The sequence below is a fragment of the Myotis davidii genome, unplaced genomic scaffold (genome assembly GCF_000327345.1).
Source record: "Myotis davidii unplaced genomic scaffold, ASM32734v1 scaffold296, whole genome shotgun sequence".
In the NCBI taxonomy this organism is placed as follows: Eukaryota; Metazoa; Chordata; class Mammalia; order Chiroptera; family Vespertilionidae; genus Myotis; species Myotis davidii.
Window position 1 is genome coordinate 2,550,382 of NW_006288889.1, and position 15,311 is coordinate 2,565,692.

Here is a 15,311-nt window from a genome sequence, read left to right on the forward strand (position 1 = left end):
CACGGCCCAGAGCTCCAGGGACCCGCCACCTGTCGCCGCCCTGGAGAGGCCCGCCGGCACCTGGCCAGCGCCGCCGGACCGGAGCAGCGCCGCTGCCCGCCAGCGTCCCCCACCCCGCGCCTCCGCCCGCCCACTCAGCGGCGGCTTTTCTTTCTTCCAATTTTCTGTCCCTTCTCTCCGTTGGACTCTCCAGTTTCCCCACACTCGGGGATCCTCTGCCCTGCTCCTTGCTTCTGGAGCTGGGGCAGCCCGCGCTCCCACCTGCCGCCTGAGCCCTGCCCCCTGCCCGGGTGGAGGGGGACGCTGCCCCGCCGCCTCCAACTCCTGGAGGTAAGGACCGCGCCAGCGGCTGTGCCCTCCCCAGCGCCCTCCGTCCCTGCTGGGCAGGTTTTCTGAAAACAAAATTCCTTTTAAGAAGGGATCAGGGGAAGGGTGTCCCTCTGCGGCGGCTGCCAGCCCTGACCTTTCTGATAACTGGGGTGCAGCCTGCAGGAGGTCTCCTCCCAGACCGGAGGTGGAAGGGAAAGGGTGGGAAGCAGGAATCCGGATGCGGACCTGGGTCTGTAGCTGATGCCCTTGGGTAAGCGCGCGCCTCTCTGTGCCCTGGGCAGCGCCTCCTGCATTCGGCCTGTGGGAGAGTGGGCAAGAGAACCACCTGCATGTTTTCACGGGTTGGACACAAATGAGCGCTTAATGAACGGAAACTCTCACCTACTTTAGCTGTTTTCACTTTTCAGAAAAAAAGTGGGAATGCTTTAACCTCGAAAACAACACTGTTATATAATATGCATTATAGTATATAGTAACTCTATACATCACATGTGAAGGTTCGGATATAAGTATATGTGTATGTGTGTATGCACACACTCACACACGCATGAATGGTAAGCGGTGGAGGCCGGGAGCATAAGGTAGTAATGGACATGCATGTGGAGCCCAGGCATATTTTTCCTCACTCTGAGTGAGAGTGAGGGCACTAGATCTCACGTAAAACACACGTTTCAAGGTGTCAGGGTTAAGAAGCATTTCACAGGCAGATGCAACAATGGGTCAGATGCTCAGCTATGGGTAGACTCCCCAAAGCTATATTCTGCCTTCATTAATTCAATGCCTTCATTAATTCAGCAAACAAATAAGGGAGCAGACATACAATGATCTGTCAGTGAACAGTGCTATAAATCACAAACCCGGCGAGGGGGGCGGGGGAGGGAGGCCCAGGGAGCAGAGTGCGGAGCTGGCTGTGCCTGGGTGTCGGGGCGGCCGCTGTAAGGGACCACGGGACTGCGAATCCCATACAGAAGTCCTGAGTAGCTACTTGGGAAAAAGAAGTGAAGTTGACCCCATCTGCATACCAAACAAATAAAGAAAATACAGGTAAGTACATATTTGACCCCTGAGGGGAAAGGAATGTTCTAAATGATAAAGTAGCAATGGAAAAATCACAAAGCAAAGGCAAAACAGGTGGGCTGCACAAATATAAACGCTTCCAGATGTTAAAGCATCAAAAGAGGCATTAAAAGGTAAATCGAACAACAGGTTGTAGAAAACACTAAGCATCTAAAAATGGACAAAAGGCATAAAAAGACAGTTCATAAACATAGAAAACTAGCTACAAAAGGCATGACTAATATTTTGCTTTCTTTATACCAATAGAAACGCATATAAAAAAAATGAGATACTTTGTACTAATTTGAGTACCTAATTGAAGATGAGAACGTTCAGTGCTTACTTGGGTGTGGTAGGCGAATAATGAATTATTACTGCATTTCTGGAATGCTGTATGCATTTACCATGTTTAAAATGTATTCTTTGTACTGCCATATAGTGACACCAAGAAAGTAAGAACTATAGATAAATAATAATAGCTAACCTGTAAGTGATATTTATTATTCACCAGATATTTTGTAATAGCAATTTGTGTAACCTTCTCACCAGCCCTAGGCAGTGGGATTGCTATTCCCTTTCATGGCTAGATAAAGTGAAGAACCGCGAGGGTAACTTGTTCGGCACCATTCAGCTAAAAATGAGGAGAGTGAGGATGTAAATCCAGCCCGGCTGGCAGCACAGGCCATGCTTCAGAACCTGATCCAACTGCCTTACATGGGAACATGGCTATGGGCCATTTTATCATAAAACACATGCTGTAAAGCATAACTTATCCATATGAAAGAATTTGCTGTGACAATTAAAACGGTGTTGACAAAGATTTCTGCCACGGAGGAAAATGCAAGATAGGAAATTATTTAAAGGTCATCTTAATTATTTGAAAATATATAAAGTACAACAAAACAGGCTAAATACAGTATTAGACATGTTGATATTATTTTCTGCTTTTCAATCTTCATTTTATACATGTCCTTTTATTGGCATATATTACTTTAGAAATTAGAAACATTTTTAAAAAGAAAGAAAAGAAGGAAGAAATTTTAAAATTATGTAAAGGCAATAAATAATATCAATATCAAACATAGCACTAAAAAAATCTCCAGAATTCCCACATGCAAGAAATTTAATACTTATATCCTCTTACATATATTTTATAACTTTTATCTATGATATTTTTCAGAATAACTTTTCTTTTAGAAGTTAAATTTTATAATTTAATATCTTAATCTTTTAAATCCGCAATAAGTACATTAGTAATTTTATATATACACAGACATAGAGCAGGGCAAATACCAACTAATTTATATACTGGAATCTTAACATGTTTCAAATCGAAACTGAGTTAAGTCATCAGAATGATGAGTTATCTCATAATAACTTCATCTCTTAGTAGACCTTGAAAATTTAAAAAACCACAAACCAAGAAAACAGCAGTGCTCTTCATAGGCAGTGTCAACCTTAACCAGAGGAAACAGCACTTTTCATTCTACCCTAGATAAGAGAATAGATAATAACAAAACATGTGCGTGTGTGGGGGGAGGGGCTTATTTCAAGCCATAGAAATATTCTAATTTCATTATGTACAGTTGGTACTTTCCATACATCCTTTTCCCTTTTGTCTTTACATTATTGATTATTATCTCTTGGAAATGACATCAAATGCTTGGTGATTTATTCATAAAGATTGATGTAAATGGTTTGGCAGCTTAGCCATTACATTTTATCCAGGATTTGGGCATTAGCGGGTGGTGGTGGTGGTGGTGGTGGTGTGTGTTTTAGTTTTGTGTTGTTTAGTGTGCGAGGCGAGTTGTAGCTGGTGAGAGAATTACTTTGGGCTGAGAGGCTTCATGCACCCAACCCAGGAAGTCTTCGTAAACATTAGCTCTTTGATTGCTCAGTAATTTTGGAGACAGGCATTCTTACCAACTCCATTTTGGAATGAGCAAACAGACTCAGACTTTTAAGTAACTTGCCCAAGGTTGCACTGTTTGTTATATGCCCAGAGACCAAGCCCTTCCCATGATGCTGCGCTTCCTCAAAGGGAGGTGTCTGGTATAAAAGAAACATGGGATTGCTGGCTGGTGTGGCTCAGTGGTTGAGCATCAAACTATGAACCAGGAGGTCACGGTTCGATTCCCAGTCAGGGCACATGCCCGGGTTGTGGGCTTGATCCCAATAGGGGGTGTGGAGGAGACAGCAAATCAGTGATTTCCATCATTGATGTTTCTATCTCTCTTTCCTTCCCCCTTTCTCTGAAATCAATAAAAAAATACATTTTTTAAAATAAAAGAAACATGGGATTGTTTATGAAAAACTCAGACCTGGTATAGGAGCCCCAACGCACCCTTCCTACCTATTCTACCTCTAAATTTGTAATTAGTAGGACAAAACTTGGGTTAGAGTAAGAGCAAAAGTCAACTCAGATTTGAGTTCTTTGAGTCTGTTTTTGTCTGGAATGTATGCAGTTCCCACTTTGTCTCTCCATTTTCCTAAAATAAACACATATGGGCATATGAGTGCAGAAACAGGCACACACATCCGTACACCTATTTCTCATTAATGACTATTGATGAATGCTTAATATGTGCTAAGCATTGTGCTGGACTTCAGGGAGTCAGTTACGTAAAGTAGACTTAGTTCCTAACTTCTGCAACTTGTGTTCTGAAGCAAGACGATAGATGAGAGAAAAAAAAAAAAACAACTGGAACACACACACACACACACACACACACACATTCCTACAGGGGCAGGATGTCAAACGTATTTCAGTAATCACAGACTGCGTTCATAGAATAGCAGATTTTCTATAAATACAGTTGTTCTCAACTTTGTTCTTGGAGGCAGGATTTAGTAGACCAAGCCCAAAACACACGAGGCTCTCTGTATTAGAAAATTGTATTACCAGGGCTTTCTTCAGGATGCCAAACTTCATTGCACTAAAATTTCATTAATTCTACTTCCTGAAAGTTCCAAGAAGACTTGGTGACTAGATGAAGGTCTATGAAAATTTTCTGGATCCATTTTTAAAATTTTGTGTGCCAGAAGGTATTTTAAAACCTTCTTCGTAAGACAGGTACGTTTTTATGTGAAAGTTCTAACTGAACCTGACTTCTCTGTTTTCCAGGAAAACCTTTTGAAGCAGAACCCTAAAACATGCATCTGGGACAACTGTCCCTGACGCTTTTGGTGCTTATGCTTAGGGGCACCTCAGGTAAGTCATAGCAAAGTTTTGCTGCTGGTTTTAGGAGGCGGCTATAGAAGATGCTGAATTTATTAAAATTAGCCAGTGATTTTAAATTTAGATAGTTGCCTAATGTTTTGGTGTCTCTGGCACAGAAACTAAAAAGCCACAGGAGTGGGATCAAATAAAGAGCTATATGGGTTTATTGGAAAGAGGAAAAGGTGGCCCCGAGTTTATGTAGAGAGAGCAGGTGTGGAACCTTGCATCCTGAAATAAATTACATTTGTCTGGATGAAAATCTGCTTCATGTTGTTTGAAACTGAATGTCACAGATGACTTTTTTACTGACTTTTAGAACATTTTACACAAGTTATCTCCTTCCCAAAATGAAGGCAAAGATCCATTTCATAATTAGAGAACACAGGATGTTCCTGGGAATACCTTACAAATATTAAGGAAAATATTCGTGTCAGAGCAACTACTAGTATATATGAAAGACACGTCTTAGCCCAGGGAACTCAAGGAAGCGTTATGGCAGGTGTCGAATACCAATTTTAATTTATTAGCAGTGACTGCTTGTTGACTTTAAAGTAAGATTTTAAATTGATTTTTAGAAAGAGAGGAAAGGAGAGGGAGAGAATCATCCACATGAGAAGGGAACTTCTATGGGCTGCCTCCTGCACGCCCCCTACTGGGAATTGAGCCTGCAACCTGGGCATGTGCCTGACTAGGAATTGAACCGGCCACCTCTCAGGACGTGGGATGCAGCATCTGTGCCCACCTCCGCGCCTACCGGGCAGTGGCTGGCTGAGTGGACTGGCTGCGTGCAGAAGCCCCTCTGAAGCCTGGTTTCTGGCGTCTTCTCCATGGAGGCTCCTCACTAAGATGTTTTCGGGAAGGTGTGGCAACCCTGTGTCTTCTGTGGCTTCCGTGTGAGGAAGCTGTCCTGTGCAACACCTTCTTTTACAAGATTGCTCTGCATGTGCCTGCCTCCTGGGGTGGGGGCCAGGCGCTGCCCTCCTCTTTGGGAGGACCCGTTGGAAGCTCTGCCCTCACTTATGTTCTGGGAATGCCTCTGTGTTGGGAAATTAGCTATGTCATCATGTGTTTGATTTTTTCCTTTTATTTTGCTAATTTTTTGAAGAAACCTGTACTTCACGTCGTCATATTAATGCCGTTGAAGGGGGCCCGTAGGAAGGGAGGCCGGAAGTGAGATAAAGGTAAACCTGTTGTTTCGGTAATTTATGATTTATTGGTTGATTTTTGTTTTTTCCTTTTATTTTGCTAATTTTTTGAAGAAACCTGTACTTCACGTCGTCATATTAATGCCGTTGAAGGAGAACCTTTCTTTTTGAAATATTGCCCACTTTCTCCTGTGCATGAACCAAGCACCACAAAATGGTTCAAAACCAATGAGTCAGATGAAAAGGTTGAGCTACGCTTGAGCAGTTCACCCAGAATTACTTTGCACGATTATGTCCTGGAGTTTTGGCCCATTGAGCTGGATGACAGTGGATCTTACGTTTTCCAGAGGGGGTGAGTACCCTTTCCCTCTGTTAGTGTGTGCGCGGCGCTCCAGGACTTGGTTCAGCAAATGAAATGCACTGTAATCTGAAAGGTCAGGCAGGCCGAGCATTTAGTCTCCCCTACTCTTCCTGCAATAAGAAATAAATGCTTCATTATTGAAAAAGTAAACTAAATGTTGCCCCTGTGTTTATGTTCCTAGTGGTCTTAATGAAATGAAGACGATGAAAGATTCCCTTAGCATGGTTCCCTTTTAGGGTATTCTTGCCTAAGTGAAGGCTGGGTGGCATTTGTTCTCAGATTCAGCCGGGCCTGCTGGCTAGAGCTGCTGGTCAGGGTAACGCGTGGCTGGGCTCAGATGTTGTGAGAGTGAACAGGGGCAGTGCCCGCCCCTGGAAGTGTGCGCAGGCTGCGGGGTGACAGGCATAGATACACCCTGGTCTAGTTCTCAGGTGTTTGCTGAGGGCCGGCGGCGGCAGTGCGTGGAGGAGTTGTGCATGGCAGCCGATGGCACAGCTCTGCCCAGGGCCGGGGGAGTGGCGCACCGAAGGGCCTGGCACAGCCTTCTCCTGGCACCAAGTGCGGACGCCCTCAGTAGGAACGTGTCTAGGAAGGGAGGGAACCGGCTGAGCATGCCAACTGCAGAGCTCGCTCTTTATCCTTTGTTTGGTGAGGTGGGAGGGGCCGGCCTGGAGAAGGCATGCTCCGCGGTGGGCGCTGGTGAGGACATGGAGGTGCGTGGGTATCAGTTGCTGTGACGATCTTATGCGTGTACCGAGGTATCTATGTGTGCATGTACTTTATAGAGCTCTGAGACCGGCCTAGAGGAAACAGCTCGGCACGGGGTGGGGAGGGTGCCACTGTCACCAGCACCTGGAGTGAGTCCTGCTCGCAAGCGCGTGGTGAAGGCAGAGTGAGATGTCCCAGTGCAACCTAGCGCCACGCTGCGGTTTTCTGGAAGTGAGGTCATTGGGTTTGTTTTTACTTACAGACACCAGTCAGAAAGAAGTTCAAGAACTCTTGTTTTTTAACGAGTGAATTGTATGTGACCTTTTAGGAGAGATGATTCCAGAAATGAGTCACAGCTGGTCTTTTCACAGTAACTAGAGTGAACACTGGCCATCAGGGCGAGAAGCACTGCTCCTGAGCCTGGGGAATGAAGGCAGCATGGAAATGAACAGGGCAGAGAGAGCACGCGGAGGGTCCCGCCTCCCCCAGCGCCACTCGCAGACAGACAGGGACAGAGGGCATGGCCTGTCCCCAACACGGAAGGTGGAACACAGCCTGCATTAGGGAGGGAAGTGGGATCATCAGAGGTCGGATGGCAGAGAGGGGTGCGGGACCAGAAGGCCAGGCGACGGGAGCCCAGGTGCTCACGGGCTGTGGTGCTAAACTCTGAGGGGCGTGGAGGCTGGTGAGTGAGATGAGACTAAGCGATGGTGGAAAGAGCAGGCTTGACAATGGCTTTGAAAGTCAGTGGGAACCTTGAAGATACAGACTTTCTGAAGGTGTTACAACTGATGTGTGTGCACACGGGCAGTGGGCACCTTGTAGTGAGTGAGGCTTGGGTCTCCTGTGGGACTTGTCCGAGCAGACCTTACTCCTGGCTTGTCCCCTTAGAACTGCAGCCCTGGAATTTTCAGGAAACGATGGCTAGTGATCACATTCCTCTGGAGATGGATACTCCGCTCCTGCAGCAACAGTCACTGGGTCAGATCAAATTTTAAGGAGGAAATCCACTGAGAAGGGAGGGATCAGGAGCGTCCTTGATCTTAGAGGTAAAGACGTGAAGGCGGAGAGAACAGCACCTGCAGATCAGGCGCAGGCCGAGCAGTGGTGGGCTGGTCTCTTCCAGGGCTTCTGTGTCGCCAGGGGTGGTTCTCGCACCAGGATGACCAGCCCTGACAGGGCTCAGCTACATGCCCCCCTGGGAGCTCATCGAGGCACAGGGCGCCCCTTGTTTCAGCACTGGGCACCTGGGTGCAGGGCAGCGGTTAGGGGGTGGTGCTTGCTGAGTGATAGCGACCGAGGCTGCAGAGCAGGAAACAGCCTGACCGGGTGTCATCAGCTTCCCAGAGAGATCCTTTAAACAGGCCTGCCCAGGGCCGGCCCAGCAGGGAGCACGCAGCCATGCCTGGGGAAAGGCGCAGCTGCTCCACACTGTGTTATGGCCGCTGACCCTCCTGTACCCCGAGGATGAGGAAGGCCTGCCCCACGCCCTGGCTCCCAGCCCAGCGGATCCTGTATAAATTCACACTGATTGTCATAACATAGTCTTTTCCAAAACACTCCTGGCTGTTAGGACCAAAATAGATTGGTGTGCATCCTGGCGATGCCTCCCAGGCCTGTGACATGGGAGTTGTTTACCTTCGCCTGAAGGTCAGCTTTCTCACTTACCTAAGGCAACAGTCATCCCGCCGCCAGTGCAGCCGCTGGACCCAGGGGTGCCAGTGGTTCCATTCATGGAGACTCCAGGGGAGCTGGGAGTGCCTCCTCGGGCAGACTGTCTGTGTTCACACACACAGGGCACCTGCTGGGTCTGGTATAGGACAGTACATACTGCTTGCGCAGTTTAAGCAAACATTACATTGCAAACCGTTGTCTTTTAAAAACATTGCAAAATTTCTTTCTTTTAGATTTCTAATTTCTAATCAGAAGGAACAACAATATCTATTCAAATAAACTCTGCTCAGTGAGGCACAAAAGTGCTAATGGGATACGCGAGGGCAACCAACAGTAAGAGAAAAGCATTGGCTAAGCGGCCCGAGAAATGCAGACATTCCGGAAGCATGTTTCGGCCCCGGGAGGCCAGCGCCGCCCTCCTGCCTTGGGTTAAGAATTCCTGAACTTGTTTATCGCCAAAATCTTTGATGTTTTAAACATTTCTGGTCTGCAGTGGGCTTTGTGTGTGTGTGTGTGCACGCGTGTGTGTGCACACGTGTGTGTGCACACGTGTGTGTGCACACGTGTGTGTGCACACGTGTGTGTGCTTCAGGGCCTGCTCAGGTTTATCTTTTCCCCACCGTCTACCCCCATCCCATGACAGTTAAGTTTCTTGCTACGCTGAGCCTGAAAGAGGCAGAGAAGAGTTTGGGCAACAGTAAATGAGTCTCTTTATACAAAAATAGGGAAAAAAATGTTGTTGCATTGATTACTCAATGATGGTATTTGCAAAGTCCCTGTACTAATTATAAAATATCTTTAAACCTTTATTTCATAGAAATCATACTTATGATTGGAAACTGAATGTCATCAGAAGAAGTAAACACAGCTGTTTTACTGAAAAACAAGTAACTAGTAAAACTGTGGAAGTTGGAACGGCTTTGCAGGTGGACTGTAGTCATAGTTACTATCACGACCTGGTCCACAGAACGGCACTGTATAAGGTAACGCAGTCAACATGTTCTAACTTCAGGCTTGGTAGGAAAGACAGAACTCCAAAATGAGGGTCTGGCGGATGTGGAGCACGCTGTTCTCCGGACATGTGGGCTGTGTGACCGCAGGCCCAGGGTGAGGGGCCCCAGGGCTGCTGTGATGAGCGCCTATACATGAGGCAGGGGCACCGCTCCTGCCTGAGACAGGTTCAGTAAATGACAAGGCTTCCTCTCTCTTGTCCTTTACTAGTTTGTCTTCTTTTTCAATAAATTATTTGTTAGAAATATTAGTTTAAAGATTTTTATTTTCCTCTGCTACATATACTTAAAATTTTAAATTCTATTATATACACATTTTTCTGATTATATAATTTCATTTTATAAAATTGAAAGGTAGAGAAATGAATAGGAAGGTAGCAGAAATAACTCATAATCCCATCAGTCAGAGACATATTTTCCTGTGTAAACATCTTTTTTTAAAAGTGGTATTTTTAATGGCTTGTATTTTTTCTTTATTCACTAAAAAATTATATTATGGCTATTCTTCCATATCTTTAAACATCCTTCCAACATGAGATTCCATATGCATGTCCTTGTACCTGACTAATCCCCTGTTATGGACATTTGTTAGTTTCTACTTGGCATTATTATTACTAAGACTAAAACAAATATTATTCCTATAAGTCTCCGAGTATCTATATGACTTTATCCTCTGACCAAAAACCGTCGAGTTTTTGGATCAGAGGCTAAGAGCAGGTGTGTGCCTTTCGACACACATCAAACTCCGTGCCAGGGGCCAGGTTACCACCCTGATGGGCTGCTCAGGGACCTTTAAACCACTGACATGCCAGCCTTCTGCAGCTCTGAGTAGCCCCCCACTCTTCTTAATAACAAATTAAATTTGTGTATTAATTGCATCTTTGTATTATTTCTTTTGTGGATTGTCTACTTTCTTTGTCTATTTTCTTTAGTTAGTGTACCTTTTACCTGTTAAGTTATAAGAGCTCTTTCAGACAATACTATAGAGATTATTATATAGATTTGTATACACTCACATGTATATTACATATACACATGCATTTGTACACTCACATGTATGCAAGTACAACATGCACACATACATAAATAACATGCATGCACATACACAACGCAAATTATATCATTTCTGTAGAAGCACAAGCCTGAAGGCCGTGGTTGCGTAGCAGAGCTGAGAGAGGGTGGTCTGAACAGAGGACCTTGGGAAAGATGAAACCGATTTCCTAGGAATGTTTGTTTGTTCCTTTTGCATGAACACTGTTTACTTGTGTTTTTCAAGGGCAGCTCTTATGCAAAGTGTTTTCTAAATGTCGGAGCCAGTCTGCAGTTGACTTGACCCCATTTCCTGTCAAACGTGCAGATGTCTGCAGCCCATGACACGGGAGGCTCGGCGTGCGGGCCTAAGCAAGCCCCACACTCAGTCCGCTTAGAGGGTGGAGCTGGAGGGTGCTCTTAGCTGGAGGCTGACCTCAGGCTCAGTTCACAGCCTGTTTACAGACCCTGACCTACTTGAGGGAGGGGAGCGAGGACGCTGAATCAGTAAACAACTGATTGGAAAAATGGAGTCTGATTTTTCAACATGGCTGGGGTAAATCAGTGTGAGTTTAAACATTCGGTGTCTATAGAAGCAACCCCTGCAGTGAGGCCATGTGGGTGCCTCCCAAGCCCACGCTGAGCCCTCTGCCAGGTGCCACCAGCTTGGCCGCTTTGAGAGAGGAGCGTGCGGGGATGGGCACACAGTCAGAATTAGCAGTTTAGTTCCTGTTTTCCCATCTGGTTCTGAGCTCGCTTTATAACCTACCCATGAGTGAAGAGGACTGCAAAGGTGGCGTTCTTATTGTTAATCCCTCTGCCACAGATGGAAGTGTGCGATGCAGAGGTGTGTGTGTGTGTGTGTGTGTGTGTGTGTGTGTGTGTCCTTGGACTTGAATATTCTCCATGCATTTCTAATCAGGCCACTGTCTCCTGGCGCAGGACCTCAAAGGGGTCCCTGCTAGGTGCTCAGCCCTGAGTCACTCGCCCCCATGCCCCTCCCCCTGTCGTGAAATAGAATTATGTAAAATTTTGAATTCTTATAACGTTGCTTTTACCTAAAATATTTTAACATGCTTTTTAAAAACAGAACTGTGAAAAGATAGAGAACAATAAAAACCCATCTTTAAAGAAGAATGCAGAGTTTAAAGACCAGGGATATTACACCTGCATGTTTTTCCTTCATCACAATGGAAAACTATTTAATGTCACCAGCACCTACAATATAACAATAGTTGAAGGTAAGAGAAATTTTAGATTGGGGAGAAACAAGTGTATCTTAGCAAAATAAAATATTTTTTCTTCTAAGGCAGTACAGGAATCCAGAAGCAACCTAGTGGGCGTTGGGGCCACACCACTCATTCAAATAGAAGGCCCCCAGCCCAGGGCTTTGTCACTGTGTCTGAGATTCTGGGGGTGGTAGTTAAAGTTCATAAAGGTGACCCTCCCTGAGTCAGCTCCCTTATTTGGTATTTGAATAAATTGTGGGGTCTTTTATTGTTAAGCATATGTTTTCCCTTAACAAATATTTATTGAGGATGCTGTATTTAGTAACCTCTGAGCACTGGGAGAGGGCGAGGGCAGGGAAATAGGAAATGAAGTGAGTAACATACTCTCCTCAAGAAACCGATTGCTGTCAGGAGAGGTGATGAGCCACACAGAGCTACGCGCAGGGGTGAAGGGTGCCGATCCGCCCGACAGTCCAAAACCTGGGTAGAACCTTTGGTTTTCCCAAAACTCAACTACCAACAGGTCTTGGTGAGAAGCCTGACTTATCGCACATATTTTGTTTGTTATGTGCATCGTGTTCTGTGTTCTTACACTTAATTAAGCTAGAGGAAAATGTTATTAAGAAAATCTTAAGGAAGAGGAAGTACATTTGCTGTATTCAGTGAAAAGGTCTGCATATAAGTGGCTTTTCCATGCAGTTCAGACCTGCATTGCTCAGGGTCACCTGCTCATGGGCCTGGAGTCACCTGGGAGGTGGAGGGAGTGCAGAGTGGAGACAGGCGAAGGGGACTGTGTCCTGCCCAGGCGCTGGCGGAGGGCGGCAGGAGGCATGTGGGCCAGGAGCTTGAGGAGAGGACGCCAGGAGCCAGGCCTGGGGCCGGAGGGGCACTTCTGCTTTACCATGGACCCAGATTGTATATAGTGGAAAAACTAAGGCCTGGGTTTTGAGGGATGGAGGCCTCAGAGGTAACTTCACTGAACCTTTCCCAGGGGAGCTATCCTCCCCATGGCCCGGGTCGGCTCATCCAGTTGTATGTGGGGAATGACCATGGACATCTCCAGGTCACAGAGGCCCAGGTTGTTGAGAGTCATTTTCCCCACTGAGTCCAACACGCCTCCTGAAGCCGCTCCTCAGTGACACAGATGCTCTGGCCCCTAACGTGTTTCCCCGACGCTCTCCCTGCCTCTGTAGACTCCTGTGATGCCCTGCCCAGCAGCCAGGGCTCACTCCACCCAGAGCTGCGGGGCTCCGGCCACATTTTCCTCGTCTTGTTAACTATCCACTAACATAGCTGGACCCCCTACATTGCTCACCGCTAAACTGCCACACGCTTACAGTCCTCTAACAACAGAAATTACTTACCTAATGGTTCTGAAGGTCAGGAGTCTCACATGGTTTGCCTGGGATAAAATCAAGGTCTGAGCAGGACTGCGTTCCTGCAGGAGGCCCTGGGAGAAGTAGGTTTCCCTGCATTTTCCAGTTTATAAAAGCAGCTGTGCCCTCACCTCCTGCCTCCTCCATCTCCCCCCTGTGCCTCCCCTCCTGCCTCCTCCCTCTCCCACCTGTGCCGTCACCTCGTGCCTCCTCCATCTCCTACCTGTGCGCTCACTCCCTGCCTCCTCCATCGCCCACCTGTGCCCTCCCCTCCTCCATCTCCCCCCTGTGCCTCCCCTCCTGCCTCCTCCCTCTCCCACCTGTGCCCTCACCTCCTCCATATCCCACCTGTGCCGTCACCTCATGCCTCCTCCATCTCCTACCTGTGCGCTCACTCCCTGCCTCCTCCATTTCCCACCTGTGCCCTCACCTCCTGCCTCCTCCATCTCCTACCTGTGCCTCACCTCCTGCCTCCTCCATCTCCCACCTGTGCCTCACCTCCTCCATGTCCCACCTGTGCCCTCACCTCCTCCATCTCCCACCTGTGCTGTCACCTCCTGCCTCCTCCATCTCCCACCTGTGCCTCACCTCCTCCATGTCCCACCTGTGCCCTCACCTCCTCCATCTCCCACCTGTGCTGTCACCTCCTGCCTCCTCCATCTCCCACCTGTGCCTCACCTCCTCCATGTCCCACCTGTGCCCTCACCTCCTCCATCTCCCACCTGTGCTGTCACCTCCTGCCTCCTCCATCTCCCACCTGTGCCTCACCTCCTCCATGTCCCACCTGTGCCCTCACCTCCTCCATCTCCCACCTGTGCTGTCACCTCCTGCCTCCTCCATCTCCCACCTGTGCCTCACCTCCTCCATGTCCCACCTGTGCCCTCACCTCCTCCATCTCCCACCTGTGCTGTCACCTCCTGCCTCCTCCATCTCCCACCTGTGCCTCACCTCCTCCATGTCCCACCTGTGCCCTCACCTCCTCCATCTCCCACCTGTGCTGTCACCTCCTGCCTCCTCCATCTCCCACCTGTGCCTCACCTCCTCCATGTCCCACCTGTGCCCTCACCTCCTCCATCTCCCACCTGTGCTGTCACCTCCTGCCTCCTCCATCTCCCACCTGTGCCTCACCTCCTCCATGTCCCACCTGTGCCCTCACCTCCTCCATCTCCCACCTGTGCTGTCACCTCCTGCCTCCTCCATCTCCCACCTGTGCCTCACCTCCTCCATGTCCCACCTGTGCCCTCACCTCCTCCATCTCCCACCTGTGCTGTCACCTCCTGCCTCCTCCATCTCCCACCTGTGCCTCACCTCCTCCATGTCCCACCTGTGCCCTCACCTCCTCCATCTCCCACCTGTGCTGTCACCTCCTGCCTCCTCCATCTCCCACCTGTGCCTCACCTCCTCCATGTCCCACCTGTGCCCTCACCTCCTCCATCTCCCACCTGTGCTGTCACCTCCTGCCTCCTCCATCTCCCACCTGTGCCTCACCTCCTCCATGTCCCACCTGTGCCCTCACCTCCTCCATCTCCCACCTGTGCTGTCACCTCCTGCCTCCTCCATCTCCCACCTGTGCCTCACCTCCTCCATGTCCCACCTGTGCCCTCACCTCCTCCATCTCCCACCTGTGCTGTCACCTCCTGCCTCCTCCATCTCCCACCTGTGCCTCACCTCCTGCCTCCTCCATCTACCACCTGTGCCTCACCCCCTGCCTCCTCCATCTCACACCTGTGCCCTTACCTCCTGCCTCCTCCATCTACCACCTGTGCCCTCACCTCCTGCCTCCTCCACCTCCCCCCTGTGCCCTCCCCTCCTGCCTCCTCCATCTCCCACCTGTGCTGTCACCTCCTGCCTCCTCCATCTCCTACCTGTGCCCTCACCTCCTGCCTCCTCCACCTCCCCCCTGTGCCCTCCCCTCCTGCCTCCTCCATCTCCCACCTGTGCTGTCACCTCCTGCCTCCTCCATCTCCTACCTGTGCCCTCACCTCCTGCCTCCTCCATGTCCCACCTGTGCCCTTACCTCCTCCATGTCCCACCTATGCCCTCACCTCCTGCCTCCTCCATGTTCCACCAGTGCCCTCACCTCCTCCATCTCCCACCTGTGCTGTCACCTCCTGCCTCCTCCATCTCCCACCTGTGCCCTCACGTCCTGCCTCCTCCATCTCCCACCTGTGCC

At 48.6% G+C, this 15,311-nt stretch overlaps 1 protein-coding gene across 2 annotated transcripts in view; it reads left to right on the plus strand.

Annotated features, from left to right (window-relative positions):
- Positions 1–141: 141 nt before the first annotated feature.
- Positions 142–15,311, plus strand: part of IL18R1 (interleukin 18 receptor 1) — a 34,453-nt gene continuing 19,283 nt past the window's right edge. Inside the window, exons 1-5 of one of the 2 annotated variants that reach the window (XM_006761123.2) lie at positions 142–330; positions 4,511–4,597; positions 5,866–6,103; positions 9,312–9,477; positions 11,624–11,774. In XM_006761123.2, the coding sequence (XP_006761186.1) occupies positions 4,540–4,597; positions 5,866–6,103; positions 9,312–9,477; positions 11,624–11,774 (613 nt within the window). In that variant the 5' untranslated portion in view covers positions 142–330; positions 4,511–4,539. Of the gene's footprint in view, positions 331–3,694; positions 4,383–4,510; positions 4,598–5,865; positions 6,104–9,311; positions 9,478–11,623; positions 11,775–15,311 lie in introns of those variants that run through there. The other variant, XM_015562239.1, reaches the window with a different exon arrangement.